At 35.6% G+C, this 18,940-nt stretch overlaps 1 protein-coding gene across 1 annotated transcript in view; it reads left to right on the top strand.

The window, feature by feature from the left end:
* RYR2 (ryanodine receptor 2) overlaps positions 1-18,940 on the top strand; it is a 341,359-nt gene that overhangs the window by 313,897 nt on the left and 8,522 nt on the right. Inside the window, exons 96-102 of the mRNA XM_050893208.1 lie at positions 552-770; positions 2,989-3,119; positions 3,762-3,804; positions 6,528-6,661; positions 14,448-14,508; positions 15,886-16,032; positions 17,943-18,077. Of these exons, the coding sequence (XP_050749165.1) occupies positions 552-770; positions 2,989-3,119; positions 3,762-3,804; positions 6,528-6,661; positions 14,448-14,508; positions 15,886-16,032; positions 17,943-18,077 (870 nt within the window). The remainder of the gene's footprint in view (positions 1-551; positions 771-2,988; positions 3,120-3,761; positions 3,805-6,527; positions 6,662-14,447; positions 14,509-15,885; positions 16,033-17,942; positions 18,078-18,940) is intronic.

Below are 18,940 nucleotides of genomic sequence, written 5' to 3'. Positions count from 1 at the left end.
CTGGCAACATAAACTAATAGACGTCAGCTGAGATGTTTTCTTGTGCCATTATGCTCCCCTGAGAGGGTGTGTACAGCAAGAAGAAGTCACATCGTCTTAAGCTGCCTAGAATATCACTGATCTTCTTTGTCAAGACTTTTAGTATTGTTAATACAACTCTAGAGTCTTCAGACTTGAATCAGTTTCTGGCAGAGCCCTGCTAATAAAGACTACATGTGGGAATGTCAGGAGTTGACTGGGTTTCTTCTGAGAGGGCTATCCCCTTTCCTGAATTTGAGGTGGTAAAATTCAGCATGGCCCAAATTTACCACCATGGACAGAGAGTGAAAAAAAAAAAAAAAAGAAAATGCACACTATCACAGATCGGTGTAACAAGATGAAAGAGTCTCTGTGCGGTATTCTCTGTGGACATTTTTATGCAAAAAATGCTTTCCTCACAATTATATTGTCCTTGGTATCATTGTTTTCAGTTATACTACTTAGCTTGTAGTAGTGTAAAACTCCTGTCAAAGGAATACAGCTGCAATATTAAGATTAAGTGATTTAAACAGGTCTCCACTTCTGCTGTGACAGAAGAAAAGGAAGTTCCTGTGGTATCTGCTGGTGAAAGTACCAAGTTGAACAGCCTGGAAAGCGACAACCAGAGGGTCATTGCAGTGCATTATGTCCTGGAAGAAAGCAGTGGCTACATGGAGCCCACGCTGCGGATTTTGGCCATCCTACACACAGTCATCTCATTCTTCTGCATTATAGGGTATTACTGTTTGAAAGTAAGAAAAACCGAACGTTGTTTTTTCTTCTAGCTCCCAACTTTTTTATCCATTGAGTGGTATAAATTGAACAAAGTCAACTTTGCTTAAGCAGGTTGAGGGACCATGTAAAGAAACACTATTCTGTGAGCGTAACCTGTACAGAGATTGTGTGTTAGGTGATATGTGAATTCAGGAAGTTACAGGCCAGAGCCTGATTTGCTGTGCTGACACAGGACTGTAGGATCAGCATTTGCACTGTTACCATGTCAGCCAGACAATTACAGCAACCTGTATCAGAAGCTGCTTGTGACTGTCAAAGACAAGCTGTGAATGCACGTGGCCAGAGGAAGCTAGATGACAGTGTCTGCATTACTAGTCTGTCAACTGGGTCATTTGAAAAGCATGCAGCATTTTGGACTACCGCTACTGCATGTTGTGGCTGTAGACAATGCCTACTTTTCATACACAATCTGGTGGTAGTGTTTTGGCAGGAACTTAAGCATCTTTTAAAGGAATATCTTGCAGAAGATCTCTGTTAAGGATGTAAGAAATAAAGATGCCACCTTCATTGGCAAAATGCTGCTTCTGGTTTAGGAAGACCAAATGCCATAAATCTCTGGAGCTGGGAGGAGTATATCTGGGATGTACTTCCCCCGTTTTTACACTCTTCCTGAGGCAAAAACTATAGGTCAAAGTGCAAGATAGTACTAAACTATATGAACCTTTGCTATGACCCAGTATAGCTGCTCATTTGTCCTTACAATTATAATTTCTTTATTAAGCTTTTATGTGGTCCTTGATATTTTTCTTTTCCTCTTTTAATGGATAATACTTTTTCTATGCTAAAAAGACACAATCTGCATTTGTAGTTGAGGCAAATGGTCATCATACTACTCCATTAAGTGGTTGATTTTCATCTCTACCTTAAGTGTCTCTGCAGGTCAATAAATACTAAAATACATTTTCCTGTTTCACTGGTTGGCATGCAGCATGACAGCTTAGATTTCTGGCTTTTGAGATGTCCTATTCTCCCACCTCATAGCTTTTTTTTTTCCCACTATGACTTTTTATGCTACTTTCCCACATTGTTTTTTTTGACTAGAAAGGAAGGACATTATTATTTTTATTTGCCGTAATGAATTGCCTTCTTTCCAATTCTGAAACCCTGAAGAAAAGAATAAATATGGTTTCAGTCTCTGTCTTTGGAGATATACTGCTTTCAAAATTAAAAATCTTCGTAACGGCAGGTCTGTGTATGATGTCTTTGCTTCTGGAGATTGCTCTGCATGAAATCCACTAAATTTTTCTCAAATAGCTATCTGAAAATAAGATTGGGACTATTGTTATTGTATCTAATGCAATCACCATGTTGCTTGAGTAGTCTACTTTTTATTATTACTATTTCAGTATACTCATGTCCAGTCTTGACTAGTAATACAGTCAAGGTGGGTAATGCAGGGTGGGTGAATTTTGGAGACTTGTGAAATAATTCCAGGGAAGACTAGGGTTTATTTTTTGTTGGTAACAGATTTCTAAGAAAAATCCACTCCACTGGGACCACTAGTTACATCTGCCTTCTCGGAATGTACTTTTGAATGTCATCCAGATGATGAAAGAGTTGTAGGTAAAGCCTGATCCTTACTGCTCAGGTGTCTCAGCTGCTGGCAAAGAACCACAGAGCACAAATCAAGTATATGGAATGTGAATGTGATTTAAGGATTTTTCTTTTTACTGCTTCCAGTCTTTCTTTGCTGTGAAACCACTTTGCTTCCCACTATGAAACCTCAAGAATTCTTTAACAAATGAAAGGCAACCTCTAACACCTCTGGGTATCAAAATACAATCCAAAACTGTGATCCCAAATTAGTATTTTGGAACTAGAATTTCTAAGCATTTAAAAATTATTTTTATTTTAGCTCTCTTTCACTTGACTAGCTCCAATAGCTCCATAGCACTGAAGAACTATTTTTATTTGAAGGATCCCTTTTCGGGGTTTTTGGCCGTCTTTTTACAACTGTGTGGTACACTGTAGTTATATGATTCTGAATGACCTGGTCCTTGTGCATCTATACCTTTGCAGTGTTCTGGGCAACTGTCAAGTCTTTAAATTTTTTTAAATACTATTTTTGCTTTGTTCAGTTTTCATACTTAATTTTTCATAACAACCATCTTTTCTTAAAAATTTGCAGACACCTCAGTGCATTTTAAATAATTCCTGGTATTTTTTCAACTGCAGGTTCCACTGGTTATTTTTAAGAGAGAAAAGGAAGTGGCAAGGAAATTGGAGTTTGATGGGCTGTATATAACTGAACAGCCATCAGAAGATGATATTAAGGGACAGTGGGATAGACTTGTAATCAACACACAGTGAGTTTTTACCTAATCTGTCTCTTTATAGCTTTGCAAGGAATTGTTCTTCAGTCTCCACAATTATATAGTTGATTATCCAGCTTGTCTGAAATAAACAATTGTGAGTGGTATATTTCTAGCAAGGATATACAAAATATTTCAGGCACCTGTTATACTAATGTTTACTATTACTTTTTAATCTTATTCATTCCCAGGTTTTTGCTTTAAAATTATTTCTGTTCCAGAAAAGAAAAAAAATGGCAATGAATTTCTTTTGGCAAGCACAGTGATGATTGTGTATTGCTGTCAGTTCGAGAGTGTACTGTGCTTTGCATCCTTTTAGTGTCCCTTGAAGGCTCTCCTTTAGGAACATATTTAAAGTTCTGACTCTCTGCCTGGTGGAACTGTGTGATCCAACTGCTTTAGAACCCTGTCTGCAGGCGTCAGCTCTGCCGCTCTTTCCCAGCCACGTTAAGATGGTAGACTGAATGCCATTTGGCAACTTTCATTCCAGTGACTTCACAAATGACTAGCTAGCAACAGCAACAACAAAGAGCCTCTTAGAAACAAAATCAGTATGTAATTTTTATGATATCTTAGTAACTACTGCATCTTCTCATGATTGTCTAAAATGTAATCTTGTTTATCTGTGTTTTTCAGGTCTTTTCCAAATAACTATTGGGACAAATTTGTGAAAAGAAAGGTAAGGTTTATTTTTAAAAATATATATGAAGTTAAAATAAAGTTTTAATGCATGTTTATTTTCATGTTTGAAGAAACGTGGACTACACTTGTTTGAAATATAACTTTGATTCTGTGTAGATTTCCGTATTTACCATTTTAAAATACACAGAATTCCTTACCTCATGCTTACAACTACTTTTGTGTGGATTGGATAGTTATTCTTTCAGACTTTTTCTACATACAGCTTGTTGTGTAAAACAGGAATTCAAATACATTCATGAAATTCTGTGGAGAATTTCTGTGTACGCTTGTATGTACATTGCAACATACGTAAATTGTTTTGTCTGTGTGTATTTATGTATTCACCTCCATGCACACAGAATAGAGAGTCCCTCGCCCAGGAGAGGGTTAGAAAGGAATTTAATAAGAAGACAGGACAAACTGAGATGTTTAGGCACAGGGCATAGTCAGACAACTGTACTGACCAGCAAACTATATACATGCATCTGGCCCTTTTTGTCCCTTACCACTCTCTGTTCCCACACTTGTTCCTCCCCAAATCGCCTAAATCCATCCCTTTTCCCACCTTTGCTTCCTTCCTATAACATCCAATAGTAAGTTCTGTGCAATCCCCAAATGCTCTTCCTTCGCCATCCCATAATGTATCCCACATCCCTTGGCAGTAACCCTCTTAGTCTGAAAGGTGATCTGGAGAGCTACTCCCAATGACTCATCTTGATGGATTGGGACACCTGGACACTGGGGCTGAGGCTCTCCTGGGACAGCCCTGGGAGGGACCAGGCAGGGTGTCCATTCATTGGGAGTCTGTAATTTGGGTTCCTGCCTGCCATTGTGCCCCTGTGCTCCTCTCGGCTTGAGGAGATGGGCCTTTAATGGGCTGATGGCTCCTGTGATTGGCCTGGGAGTAGCTGGGCAGGGTATTCTTTGGACTCTCCCCCAACCATTGTCTCTCTGTGGTCCCTTGTGAGTGTGCAGATGAGCTTTTGTCACATAACCTAACAATCTGTCTCTCTCAAAAATAGTCCTCCGTAAGCAGAGACTGTTGAAGTTAATTTCTTATGAACGTTATGTCAAATGTTTTTTCAGCTTGCTCTTAGAAAATAAATGTTATGTGTATATTATGTATATATTATGTATAGCTTACAACAAGAATAATCTTCCTAGTGCATTTGGTGACAATTGAAAAAGAGGATGTTTATGTTGTTGGACCAGATTTACCCCTCCTTCACACCGTTTAATGCTAATCTTGAATCACACTTTTGGAAACATGTCTTTTTAAATACTAGTAGCTCTTCGGCTTCATAACAGTTTTAGGTCAACCTGTCTAAAAAATGCTTTGAGTTGTGTATTCATTTTGCTGTTGAAAGTATTTTTTTGCATATTTAAAGTTGTTAGATACATATTTCTATCTGCCTATCTAAGCAAAGAGGAGGGAGTAGCTTGCACAGAGTACTCAAGAAAGAAAATAAAATTCTACATCACTTCTGTCAATGTAGTAGGTCAAGGAAGGTTCCTATTAAAAGGAAAGGAGCATGGTTTTAAATTGTGTGGAAGGTTTGGTACTTGATCTTTAGCTGAGGAACGGCTCTGCATAGATTTAAGTGCCTTCAAATACAGTATTTGGCAAAGAATGTTTTCTTTTATATGTATTTATGTTTATATATAATATACTTAAATCCCCAGCCTAGTGAATGATCCACAGTCATGAAGTACTGTTTTCAGGCATGTGAGAAAGAAGGCTTGTCTCTAAAAATCTGCAAAAATATCAATAAAGATTTGAAGCATTGCTTACTAGAAAGCTGGTAAAATACCACCTTACCTGCAGGAGTCATTCAGTTATGATCTTGTTATCCAAAATTTTGTATTTCTTTGGGTATTCTTTTGAAAATGAAGAGAGGCAGATAATATTTAGGAAGGAGCTGTGTGTTCAGTGAGAATGAGAGCAAGTAAATGTTCATTTCCAGAAAAGTTTCATATGAAACGTTAAATTTTGTAAGAAAGAGATGGAGGATAGTTTGAATTCACTGAAAATCATATTGAGCTGTAACTCTCTGTTCAAGATCTTTTGATTCCTACAGAGTTTATGTGTATTATAGTTTCATTGCATTATTAACTAATAAAAATAAGATCATAAAAGTATGCAATGGAGCTAGTTAATAAGTGAGGACATTTTTCACAACTATTTCAATGTGAAATACTTCCCCTTAAAAGGAAAAAAAAATAAATCCAAAATTCCCAATGAAGACGTTCAGGTTATTTAAAAACCTTTTTAAACAGAATAAATATGTATCTTTTTTTTCTTCTTCTTAAAAGGAGTAACTAGTAAGGGTCAAATACTGTCTTTGAGAAATCTTATTTTAATCAGAGCTTTTCACGTAGCTAGGATATTCAAAACATCTCTGTCTTGTGAGACCTGACAGTGTATTTTTTTTTTGTCAGTGATGATATTGATTTAGTTGTTCTCCTCCTGCTGGGTTGCTTTCCTTTTCCTGTTTTCATTAAATGAGTAGGAACATCTTATCTTTGACACCCACCTCTTGCCTCTATTGAATTGATTGCAATTGAGCAGGAAAAAAAAAATATTACTGACTGATATGATAAATAGATGGAAACAAACAGATGAAAAAGATTGTATATGTTAAGCCTCTTGTCTTCAGAAACCAGGCTAAAAAACAGGTAGTCTACCCAACTGATTCTCTTGAATATTCCTCCTACCTTTAGGTCATGGATAAATATGGGGAGTTCTATGGCCGTGACAGGATCAGTGAGTTACTAGGAATGGACAAAGCTGCTCTCGATTTTAGTGATGCTCGAGAAAAGAAGAAACCAAAGAAGGATAGCTCCTTATCTGCTGTGTAAGCATTTGCTTCTCGTTTGTTTGTGTGATTGTTTTTTTGTTTGTTTGTTTGTTTGTTTGTTTTTTAGTTTCGGGTTTTTTTGTAAGTTAAAATCAAGCATTTAAGGTTTGTCATTCAGCTTTGAATTTTCTTGTTGCTCTTTTATGTATGGCTATATAAGATAAATCAATTCTGAAGTTGAATGATATAGTAAATTTATTTCATTATAGACAACATATATGCAGGACTCCACTGTTTTTTATGTATGAAGATTTAGTTTAGTGCACAGCTGCTTGAATGCATCACATTCCCACTGTTTTGATAGTGTCATTACAACTGGGCTGGAAACTCCTTTTCATAGTTCTCTCAGTTCAGCTCAGGTGGAAAGAATGGGCAAAACTGGCACTGTGTGTTCTGATTATGAAGAATGATGGAATAAATTTAAGTGATAGTGACCAGTAAAATCTAGGAAGTTGGATGATTAGTCTTCACATCTTTTTATAATTTGTTTTCCCTAAAATGTGTATTTGCCTATCATCTGAGAGACAGACCTGAAAAAAAGCCCCTAGGCATTCAGAGTAATTACATTCATTTTCCTTCTTAGGGAAGTGACATCCTCAGTTTTTGTAAAGCACTGCAAAAATGTTTTTTCCAGTTCTGCGTTATGAAAAAGATATTCAAATAGATAGAATATTTTAACAGATGGACTTTTAATGCTACAGAGATTCTAATGTAAGGGTTTATTTATAGCTTTCTTTAAAAGCAACATTTTATCAATGGGTTTGCAAGGATTATATGAGGTAGACAGTGGGACCACTAGAAGATTAGAATTGCATTGAAGCAAGGGCTGATTTTGTAAAGATGGATCTTTAATATCCGTCTTTTGTAAAGATGGATAAATAAACCTGGAGTCCATTTAAACAATCAGGTGCAGTGTTAAGGCTCAAGGACTCTGTGGCATTGCAATACTAAATAAAATTTAATATTGTGGCAGAAGTACTTTCCAGAATACTTTGTTACCTGCTGTTTTGCTGCTGGATTATAGTAGGACCCATGCTTGAGTTTAGAAAAAAAATTTTTATTTTTATTACTTTTATTATTGGTATAAAAAGAAAACAAAACTATGTTCCCTTCCCTATGTGCTCATGACTCATATTTGGGAAGAAATTTGAAATAATGTTTCTGTGAATACTCTTGAAAAAACAGACCAGAATGAAGCAGTTGGAGAAGGCTGATGAAATACTTAATTTCAGAATCAGGCCTGAAGGATGCCAGTTTTTTGTTATATCTCTAACATCTACTCTGTGTTATATATGTTTTAAAAAAAAAAAAAAAAAAAAAATTATGACCTCCTCCATCTTTCACGTTCTCCCTGGAGAAATCATTCCATACTTAGATTAATATGCTGTGGGAAAATAAACAACTGTGACAGAAATTCACAGAACCATTCGCATAAAATTCATATGCTTCAGGAAGGTACCTGTATCCACTTTTTACCAGTTTCAAAAATGAACACTGATGAAGCTACTAAAACTTAAGCATATTCCAGATTCAACATTTGAAATATATTTACAGTGCAATGAAGAGAGAGATGGGAAAAGCACTGGAGTTGAACCCTTACTGCACCACTTTTGGGCAAAAAAATGGAGAATGATATGACTTGGTGCAGATCCCAGCTCTAGTGCCTCTGCTTCTGCATGTGCCAGCAGGAGGTGGCCCAGACTGAGGCCGGACCAGATACCTATGTCTCTCTCAACACAGAAGGGAAATGCAGCATGTAGCATTTCCATTCCCAATACAAATGAACCAGGTTTTTCTCTGTCTCCTTGACCCCTAGCTCGTAGTGTTCCTTCCCCTTTCCTGTGGGCAAATAACCTGGAATTCCTTTCCATCTGTCTTTCTGCAAGGGACTCCGAGCAGTCTGCTTGCAAGTGACCATGCTCCTTCAGAAGCTCCTCCCTGTCCCACTGATCCACTGCTTAAAAAAAATCCACAGTGTACTGTTACATTTTAACTCTGGAAGAGCCATGCAGCTTATGGATGCAGTCATGAGTAATTTTTAAGTATATATATTTAAATTTATAAATATGTATTTAAATACTTAAATAATTATTTTAATATATTGCAGTATTATTTAAATATAACCAACTAAGGAGGATGATGCAGTTGGAGCTTTTCTGTAGATTAGACAGTAAAGACAGTTCAAATTTGCACTCTGGGATTGAGACAGTGCACTGTTTTTCCATGGAATGTCTCCCTTCTGGAGTGGATGGTGTTAAACTAGCTGCAGCATGGATGAAGTATATTTGAGAGAATAATATGAAAGATAGAAAGATGGAAGTTATTTGTCAGAGGTGTCATAGTGAGGATTACCTCTCAGTCCCTTTACCTTCCTAACTGCTGTTGGTTCTGCAGTCATTAGTCTAGTCAGTCAATAGAAGAGGCAGCTGAGGCTCAAGCATCTGCAGCAATGAGTGACATAAGGCTAATTTGGGGGAAAATAAGCAGGGCTTCTGTTGGATGCTCACGTGGTAGAAGAATTCTTCCCCTTTCAAGAAGAGAAAAATGTAAATAATTTTCTCCTGGAAGATGTGAGGTTTCCATAGTTTGCTGAGAAGATGAACCATATCATAAATGTGAAGTGTACAAAGAATGAGTACAGTTGGTCTCAGAATGTGAAAGAGGTTAAAAGGTCTTATTCTTCTTTGTCACAAGAAATGATAACCTAGGTTTTCAAAAGATTCTGAAGCAGGTAACCCCCTTGTTAGTAATGTAGTATCTTGGAGAACAGTATTGTCTCTGATAAACTAGTAGACTTTTCCCTCAGGTGACAGCCTGCCTCTTGCCCATAATGGTTGGTGAAAAAGTAAAGGATTTTATTTGAGGTAGTTTCTACACCTGAAGTCCCAAGATGTATACCCGATATGATGTCACAACAGGATTTACAAACCTGTGGATGTGCCTGTTTGTCCACATAGAAGTGTATATCTGCAAGTGGGTAGTGGCTTCAGCCTTCACGGTTGAGAGGCAGGCATAGTTACTGTTAATGTATAATGTCCAAATTCCCAGCCTGTTCCATTGAGAGGAATGATGCATATGTGGGAAACTCAACTTCAAGCCTTTCTGCTTACGGATGCTAACATAAGATACCTCCTCCTTCGATTATTTACTTGGGAATCTTAAGCCTAGTGGATCCTTCCAGAGGCTAGTAATAATCTATTCTATGTGCTGTATCTCCAAGGCAGACAGATAACTTAAAGACACTGAGTAACTCATTGTTTTGGTTTGGTTTGGTTTGGTTTGGTTCAATGCTTTGTTTTTGTAATGGTCAGCTGGCACCATTCTCTATAACATGTCACCTGCTGATTTTGTTGAATGCCTGGCACAAAAGGAGTACTATTTTGACATAGTGCAATAAAAATGATAATATTTCCTACCCAGTTGACCAATTAATCTAATGAATGTTTCTAATCTGGTGGGATGCTTTCTGTTGTACAAATAGTAACATTAACAGAAGATCTTCCTAAACACCTACATTGAAACTCATTAATTGGTAAGAATGATCATATTTTCATTAATGATTTTTCTTACAGCTTTAGAAAGATGGGTTGTCCTTCTGAACTGTTTTCTCTGTTAGATTAGCCTCCTGAAATGACCTGAAAGAACCTTTAACAGAAAATTTCAGTGTCTGCTAAGAAAGTTAATGTGAAGAGCTAACTAATTAAAACTGACTCTTCCCAGTTTTAGTTTGTCTGTCATTTTGGAAAAAGGTTAAATGCTGCTGCAAGGCTATTTTTCAGTTGGAATTTATAGTAATGATAGTTGTTCCTCAGCTGGCAATGCCTTGTAGCTGCTCTGAACAGCTCTGATGTACAAATATTAAAATGATGCAGGCTGAAAAGTTCAGAATTTTCTGATTCTAGTTAACATAAGTATCATTTGATTGCCTGAGGATTTTTTTTTTTTTTAAAGGGAAGAATAACTTTTGAAAACCCACTAGTTATACTTGGAACACCTGAATGTAGTGGGCCTTAAGAAAGAAGCTGTAAAAAGTTTGGGTGTTGTTGAAGGTGATGAAATACTAGCACAGGTTGCAGCCAAACGTAATACAGGCAATTTCTCACAATTTTCCTATTATTTATTCACATTGTGCATTCTCACACTGTGCCATTGTTCACCATCACTAAACTCAGCTACTACAACTACAGTACTACAATGTATGACAACCTGTTCAATGGTGCAGAAAAAAGTCAGCTAAAAATTCATGCAGACTAGGAAATTCACCGAATATACTACTAACTAATGATATTCCAAGGGAAACTTGAAACCATACTGTTACTTTCTCATTCACAGCTGTATAGTTTAATTTTATATGATGTCATATTCTTTTAAGTCTTTGAGCTACTTGGTCAACGTAGTGAGCAGAAATAAACAGAAGAATGCAGTGTTATGCATGTTGTTATTGCTTTGCTATCCATATCAGACTAACTTTAAAAAACGAAGATATGGAAAAATGAACAGTTCCTTTTTCCATATAGGTCAATATTCACATTATTTTTAGGAGCTCTACAGCCATTGCTGTTTGTAAAATATAAAATCATCAAATTAAATGGACTAGAGATGAGTTCCCCTGGTGCTGGGTTTTTTTACCATTTCGTGAGAGGGTATCCTGCCTGTCCATAAGCAGTCCTGTCCGTGGTGTTTCATACGTAAGACAAATACAGTTATGAATAGGTGGAATGTAGTAACAAGAATATGCCTGACACTACAAGTGAGTGGTATTGGGTCAGAATAAAGTAAGAAATTAACTTGCTACAATAATATTTTCAGAAATAAATTTCAAGAGGTTTTGGTTCGTTGTACCACCTGAATATGTTATTGAACACTATTTGACTGAGAAACTGTTCTTAACACTTTTGACCTTTTTTTTTTTTTTCCTTTTCCTTCTTGGACGGTGTTTTCTATAAATTTTTATTTCTTTAATAACTCAAATTCGGGGCTAGAAAATTTTCTTATGACTTAGGGTTGATGAAAATTGTATCAGACTGTTGTTGGAAAAGTCATTTGATTGTTCAAGAAGCATTCCTAGCTTTGGTGAAATGGCAGCATTCTACATTCATCTTTGAGTACTCTGTGGTATCTGGAGCATCGCACAGTTTGGGGACCTTTGAGACTAGCGTGATTCTAATAATTTCTTTCAAGATATGAATGCAAATTTTGCTATGGATGCATCTTTCCATCCTTGTAAACTTGAAAGCCTGTTAGAAAAAAAACTTGCAGCTTTTATTTCTCTATTGTATGTAGTTTGTTTGTTATACAAATATCATCCCTGCAATTCTAATCAGACAGTAAATGTCACCCAGTAACTATGGCCTGAGTTACCATGGACAAAACTCAGCTGAAACCTTAGGCTTTAGTTTCTACAGAGTTGCTGTCTACCATGAAGGGAATAATGAAGCAAACCCAATTGCTGACCATGCCATCAATGTACCTAGTAAACTGCGATCAACTCTCATTCTTTAAAAAAGTTTTGTGCCACCTTATGGGAAGTTTTAATTTGTTTACCTAGTAATTTGTTGCCTTTGCATAGGTAAAAAAAAAACAAACCAAAAAATGAAATGGTAAAAAAGAGAATTAAAGTCTGTTGAATCTTGTTTAACTAGATAACAGACTCTAGAATTCACCATTAGTCTCTGTGCTTGTTATTCTTGTCTTTACAGAGCATTAATAATATAACTGTGCTCTTTTACCTGCTCTGAGCTAAATGTATAGTTCTGTGGAAGTTCAGTGAAGGCAGAAAAATATGATTCACTGTGAATAAAGGGTAAAAAAATTGACCCTGAGTTACTGTATCATCTAAATGTTTTCTGCATAGAAGTAAAATGTATGTATGAAAGATCTGTCGTGTGTATATTTGAGAGCAAGGGTCAAATCTTTCATAAATCAGAAAACTTCTACTACATTTGTTGTGCTTTTCCCTTTTTGTTAAAGTAGACTAATACACTTCAGAAGGAAAGATGAATTCTTAATTAAAATAGACTGTAGACTATTTGGAGTAGAGGTCTTCATCTGTTTGATTTAATGCTGTTTTTCAATTATAGTAGCTCCACTTATATCTATGTAGTGTTTATACTATTACACAGGAAGTTCAACTTAAGTCTTTTACCTTTTAGTTTTATGTGTAAAAATGGTGTTAATTTTTGGTTGTATTAAAGAGTAAATACTGTTGCATATAATACAAGTAGGAGTTTGGTATTTTGATGGCAAAGTATTCCTTGGGAGTGTAATATTCAAATAAAACTATTACTTTTATGTGGTTAGTGGCTCTGGCTATACAAGTAAGAGTTTTGGAAATCAGACCTTGATAGACCAGAGTTTAACTCTTGGTATTCCATCTAAGGCCTCAGGTAATGCCGTATAAACATCTGGCACAGAAGTACTACGTGCTTTCATATATGGTAGGTGTATGACATCTGCTAGCATTATTTCTACTTGTTTAGTCATTGTCAGCAGCTCTTCTCTTTCGGGAACACTGAATTCACTCACATTTTAAGGATAAAAGTAGAACAGATGACATTTTTCATGCTATTATTTATATTTGTTCCTGAATTGTGATCCAGGTTTAGAATTTTTTTGGGGTCAATATAATACAGATGATCCAAACCTTTCCAAAAAGAAAAAGTCAAAAACTAGAGAGGACAAGATACAGTTACAAGAAAAAATGGTATGCATCTTGTTTGGTAAGTTAGTTGTATCACTTCTCTATAGAGGAAAAAAAAATACTTCAAGCAAATGAATGGGTTTATTTCTAGTGCAAAAAATATAGCCTAAAGTTGAGACATTTATTTGGATTGATAGAGGAAGAGGAGAATTAACAGCTAAAGCTATTAATTAAAGAAATACAAGGGAAAGATTTGGAGAGAATAGTTTACAATATCAATCTGTATAACATAGAAGCTTGTTGAAGAGAGGAGAGCAGTAGAAGAGGCTAACTGGCTAATATAACAAAGCAACAAAAACTGTGGAAGAAACTGGGAGCCCAGACCTGGAGCCAGCACTCCAGGTGTGGCCTTACCAGTGCTGAGTTAGAGGGGAAGGATCACCTCCCTTGACCTGCTGGCAACACTCCTCCTCATGGAGCACAGGGTACCATTAGCTTTGTTTGCAGTGAGGGAGCATTGACGGCTTAGGCTCAACTTGCAGTCCACCAAGAACCCCAGGTCCCTTTCTGCAAAACCTTTTAATATACATTTCTCTTTCATTCACATTTATTCCTGATATCAGTGGGAAAAGCAAAGGACACAAGCTCTGAGATACATTTCACCTCCCTTTGTCTGTCTTTAATGTCATCTAATTGTATCACCCAAGGTATGCTATCATAACTAATGGTAAAGAATTGGCATTTTGGGGTGCAAATTCTCTGACCTTTTTTGACAGCTACTTTAGGCTTAGATGGGTTGCATTTAAAAAACAAACAAACAAACAATCTCTTTTTCTCCATGGATTATAAAGACAGTTCATTTCACTTGTACGTATATGATAACATTGTAGACATCGATCAGCATTAGGTCTGATGAATCCAAACCAGTATGTATTAATTTGTTTTTCTGCTTTTTTTTTGGACAGGTCCATTCCGGAGTAAAAATGTGAATTAGAACAAGGTTCTGATGTATTTCAGCTTTTAGAGACATAGATTGGCTGTTGTCTCCTGTGTTTATGTGACAATACACTTCCTACAGATTGTGTTGCATATTTTTCTATTGTGTTTTGATATAAAATGCAATTTATTTATTTATTTTTACAGGCTAAATTCCATTGATGTTAAGTATCAGATGTGGAAATTAGGAGTTGTTTTCACTGATAATGTAAGTTTATCAGTGTGTATATATACATACACACACACACACATATATATATGTATGTATTCACCTTCTAAAAAGCAATATACGCTTGTTAACCCAAAGTGCTTCAAAGGGAGGTATGAAATACTCTGGATTATATTTAATTTACTACACAGATGAAGAAAATCTTGGAAACTTAAAACAACATTGCCGAAATCTTTTCCCAGTTACATAGGTATTAGTCTATAGAACCTCAGTCAATTCCCGCCCCGCTTCTGATATGCTGTAGTCAGGAGCAATAAGCAAGCACTGCACTGCAGAATTAGAAAACTGACTATATAAATTCTAAATGCCATTTTTCATAGTGTTCATAAACTTTATGAACACTTGAATATTCCTGGAGCACAGTCAGATAGGTATAGTTAATGCACGTGGAATTGCTAAAATTTGTATTACTGAAAATGGTAGTAGGATGTGACACAGAATGAGGCTGTCAATTTTAATAATTTGAAAAAATGAGTCTTTAAAAACAAAAAAAAAGCAATGATAAACAGGACTGACTGTTAAAATACCTTGCAGTTTAAGAAGTCACTCATTGTGTGATTATTAAGAGTCTTATGATTATCACTTGCCCAACTCAGCTTATTTTACTGGTGGAAAAAATGATTGGGGAACAAATTATTTTGGAACTAGGACTGCTGGAGAGTGAAAGTTTAAACTGACTTTAGTCAGGAAGAGTGGAACACTAAGTCTCCAGGTCTACAGACAGCATGATCTGTAAAGAGTCAGTTTGTTCAGGATTAGGTTTTTTCTAAGGGAGGGACTGTAATTTCTCTTATAAATAGGTACTTGTCTTTAAGTCCAATAAAAATTAAATGATAGAGGAAAAGATGAAATTAACATTTGTAGTCATAGTCAGTAAACTACTTAAATAATACTTGTATGTTAAAGTAGTAATTTCAGTAGTTTGAATTAATTATAAAATTCCTTTTGTTGCTTGCAGAGTCCTTTCATTTGTCATTAACCACTTTAGGGCTTTAATATTTTAATGTAATTATTTAGAAATTCATTTAAAAAATATTTAAATCAGAAAAACTTTTTACATTAGAAACATTAACAAATAAGGGTTTGGCCATTTCAAAATTAGTTTTTACAAATTAAAATTTAGAATATGTCAATTTTGACCATGTCTTGTGAACTATGTATTTGCTGATTTAATATTTTTGCACAAAGAGAAAATGCTCAAAGATCTCTAGCAAATTCTATGTAAAAAAAAAATAATTGTTTTCTAGTTAAAGTAAAGCATATTCAAGCGATTTCTACCTTTCCTTAGTGTTTTGAATTAAGCTAAAGATAATAGCCATGAGTTTTATTTTCTGATGTACTTGTTTTTTCTTTTAGTCTTTCCTTTACCTAGCGTGGTACATGACCATGTCAGTCCTTGGCCATTACAACAATTTTTTCTTTGCTGCTCATCTCCTTGACATTGCAATGGGATTCAAGACATTACGAACTATCCTGTCATCAGTGACCCACAATGGCAAACAGGTATCAACTGTCATCTATTATCAGCTTTTTTACTTAAGGAGTACACAGGAAAGGTCACTTCATGACTTAATTCAGCTGCTCTGCAGATTGACAACAGAATTGTTCTTTCATCATGAAGTTTAGAACTTGGGTCAGTGGGGAAACTAGCCAGTGGGATTTATAAGCATAAGAAAACAGGACTAGGATGTATGACAGTCTCTAGCTGTTATGAGCAACATAAAGTTGCTGTTTAAAATTTTTTCAAGATTTATCTAAAGAAAGGTCCAGTTGAGACCCAGTTGCTCTTTCTGTTAGAGGACTGTTTGAGAAACTCGACTGTTTGAGAAACTCAGCTCTTTGATGATAAGAAATCTTTTCTTAAAGAAGCTATAAAATCTGAAATTGCATTTCTGATTTAAGTAAAAAAATAACTAAGGCTTTTCATCTACTGAGATCTGTTGTAGGAATGGCATTTAATGTAAACTGAGACTTAGTGTTCCTCAAGTCTAATGGCCTTCCTAGTTCAAAGGACCTTTGTAAACAATTTTTAATGGTAAAAAAGCCATCCTTGGACTGCTTAGAAGATCTTCCAGCAAGGCAGCTAATATAATTCTTATTCAAGTGGGCTAGGAATGGTAACATAAAGTCTTCTCTGTTGTGTGCTATTGTAGTAAGATGGAACTTGAGTTCTGACTTTATACAATGTAGGTGCTTTAGAAGTCTGGTGGCAAGTGCCATTTTGAAATGTATTAGTAGCAAGTTATTTTTCAGGGTTTTTGTTTTTATTCTCTTTTGTTTTAAGCAAGTTTGATACTAAAGAAACATAAAATCATCAGCAATGATTTTTTATAAAGGCAAAGGGTGATTGATTTAATTTAGTTCTGCCTTCAGATGCACTGTCCTTATCAACATTTTTAAAGAAGTAATACACATTTAAATGGACACAGTTTATATTTCAAAATAGCTAGCGAAGCATATGACATACAGAAGATTCTTCGGCATGAACTCATCTTGACAAACTGTTATTTGTTTTAATTTATGTGGCAAACTTAAGTTTCATTTGTGGAACAAAAATTGTGTCTTGAAAAGTTACAGAAAACAATGTAGTGCATTCTTTGCCCTTTAAAGAACAGAATTTCTTAAATTCTTAATTCTGATTTATTAAAAGAACAAAAAAGCAAAAAAATCAGTCTGCACTTGAAAAAAACTGAAGTATTCTACCTTTTAAAAATAGTCCTGAAGTTTTTGTAAATTATCTATGAAGTAAGGGGGCATTATTTATGATAAGGAACTTTTTAGGTCTGGCAGCTATGCAAGTGAAATATTAGTTTGCAGGATATTGCAGTTCACTTCCAGCTGCTTTCCATAAAGCTCAAGGCAAAATTGTAATGATGCTGCAGTTGAGCTGGGATATTTGTTGCTGCTTTTCTGAGGTAGATATTAAAATATTAGGAACAGTTTGTTTTATATGTGATTTCATAGATGTAAACAAAATTGTTTCAGTATTAAATTAATAGAAATACTACATTGCAATTACGTAATAGGTGATATTAAATAGTAGTACTATTGCTATTAAGTAGTAAACTTTCAGATAATTTTGTCTGATTGTGTGGCTTTTATATGATTCTAATGGATTGCTTGATAGTGTGTGTATCCACTAGATTTTGCAAGATTTGTCTTTGTAGTTGTGTTTCTGAAGCATAGTTTTCCTTCAAAATAAAACAGGTGAAATGCACAGTCTTTGCATGAAAATATGCAGATATGTTACCAAATATTACAAAGATACGCAAAGAGACAGAGAAAAAGTAAAGAAAGTTTTCCTTCTGCTAGTACATATAGATTACTGTTACTTTCTTTCTCTTTTTGCAAAGAAAATTATATAGCCTAGTTCCATGGTAGTGTTATATCCACTTTATAATTTTGTCTTCCAGCTTGTCCTAACAGTGGGATTACTGGCAGTAGTAGTATACTTGTATACAGTAGTGGCATTCAATTTTTTCCGCAAGTTCTACAACAAGAGTGAAGACGGTGATATGCCAGACATGAAATGTGATGATATGCTAACAGTAAGTCTTGTTTTGCTTTCTGGATTTTACCTTCTTGTAATTCCTATTCATACAGTCGTATCATTAGCCAGCAACAGGAAAGACTATAATTAAAGGCAAAGGAACAAATATAATGAACATCCCTAACAGCTAGATATACCCTGTGTATGTTAAACAAACACATCTATAAATGAATAGATATACCCTGTGTATGTTAAACAAACACATCTATAAATGAATAGAAGAAATGTGATGGGATTCTTTGCTATAGTTTCTCAAAGAATGAAAAACAACTACAAGCTGTGAAGCTGAGCCAAGTCAGTTAAAGGGCAGTACTTATGTATCTGGAGGTTCTACAGGCCATTCAGGAGGAGGGTCAGTTATAGGCAAGGACTTTCGTAAGTAATTTAGGTACTGAAATGCTTGTTTAAGCTTGGAAATCCATCAGTTTCCCTTCGCATGAATTGCCATGATTATCTTCAGTTGGCAGTTCTGTTACTGAAATCTCTTCTGTGCTCAGAACCACTGAAAATTATTTTGTACTTACTGAGACAGTGCCAGGCTTTGCAGTTGTGGATGGTAGGTAGAGCTTAAATCACGAAGAATTTCTAAGACACGTTGCCATTAATATCCTTCTAAAAGCAATTATGTACCACAAAATTAAATATATTTTGATATGTTATGCAATTTGAATCGCTTCCAGGGAACTGACACCATTTAAAAGCCCAATAATTAGATAAACTGTGGAAGCAGACTAGTATGTCTATGTTTTTGTCCAGCTTGGGACATTCAGCACAACAAAGACATAGATAAACTGGAGCACAAATCAGTGGAGGGCCGCTAAACTGCCAGGTGCTGGAGCACTTGCCCTGGGAAGAGAGGAT

The sequence above is a fragment of the Gymnogyps californianus genome, chromosome 3 (assembly GCF_018139145.2).
Source record: "Gymnogyps californianus isolate 813 chromosome 3, ASM1813914v2, whole genome shotgun sequence".
Classification (NCBI taxonomy): domain Eukaryota; kingdom Metazoa; phylum Chordata; class Aves; order Accipitriformes; family Cathartidae; genus Gymnogyps; species Gymnogyps californianus.
This window is presented reverse-complemented; position numbering and strand designations above follow the sequence as displayed.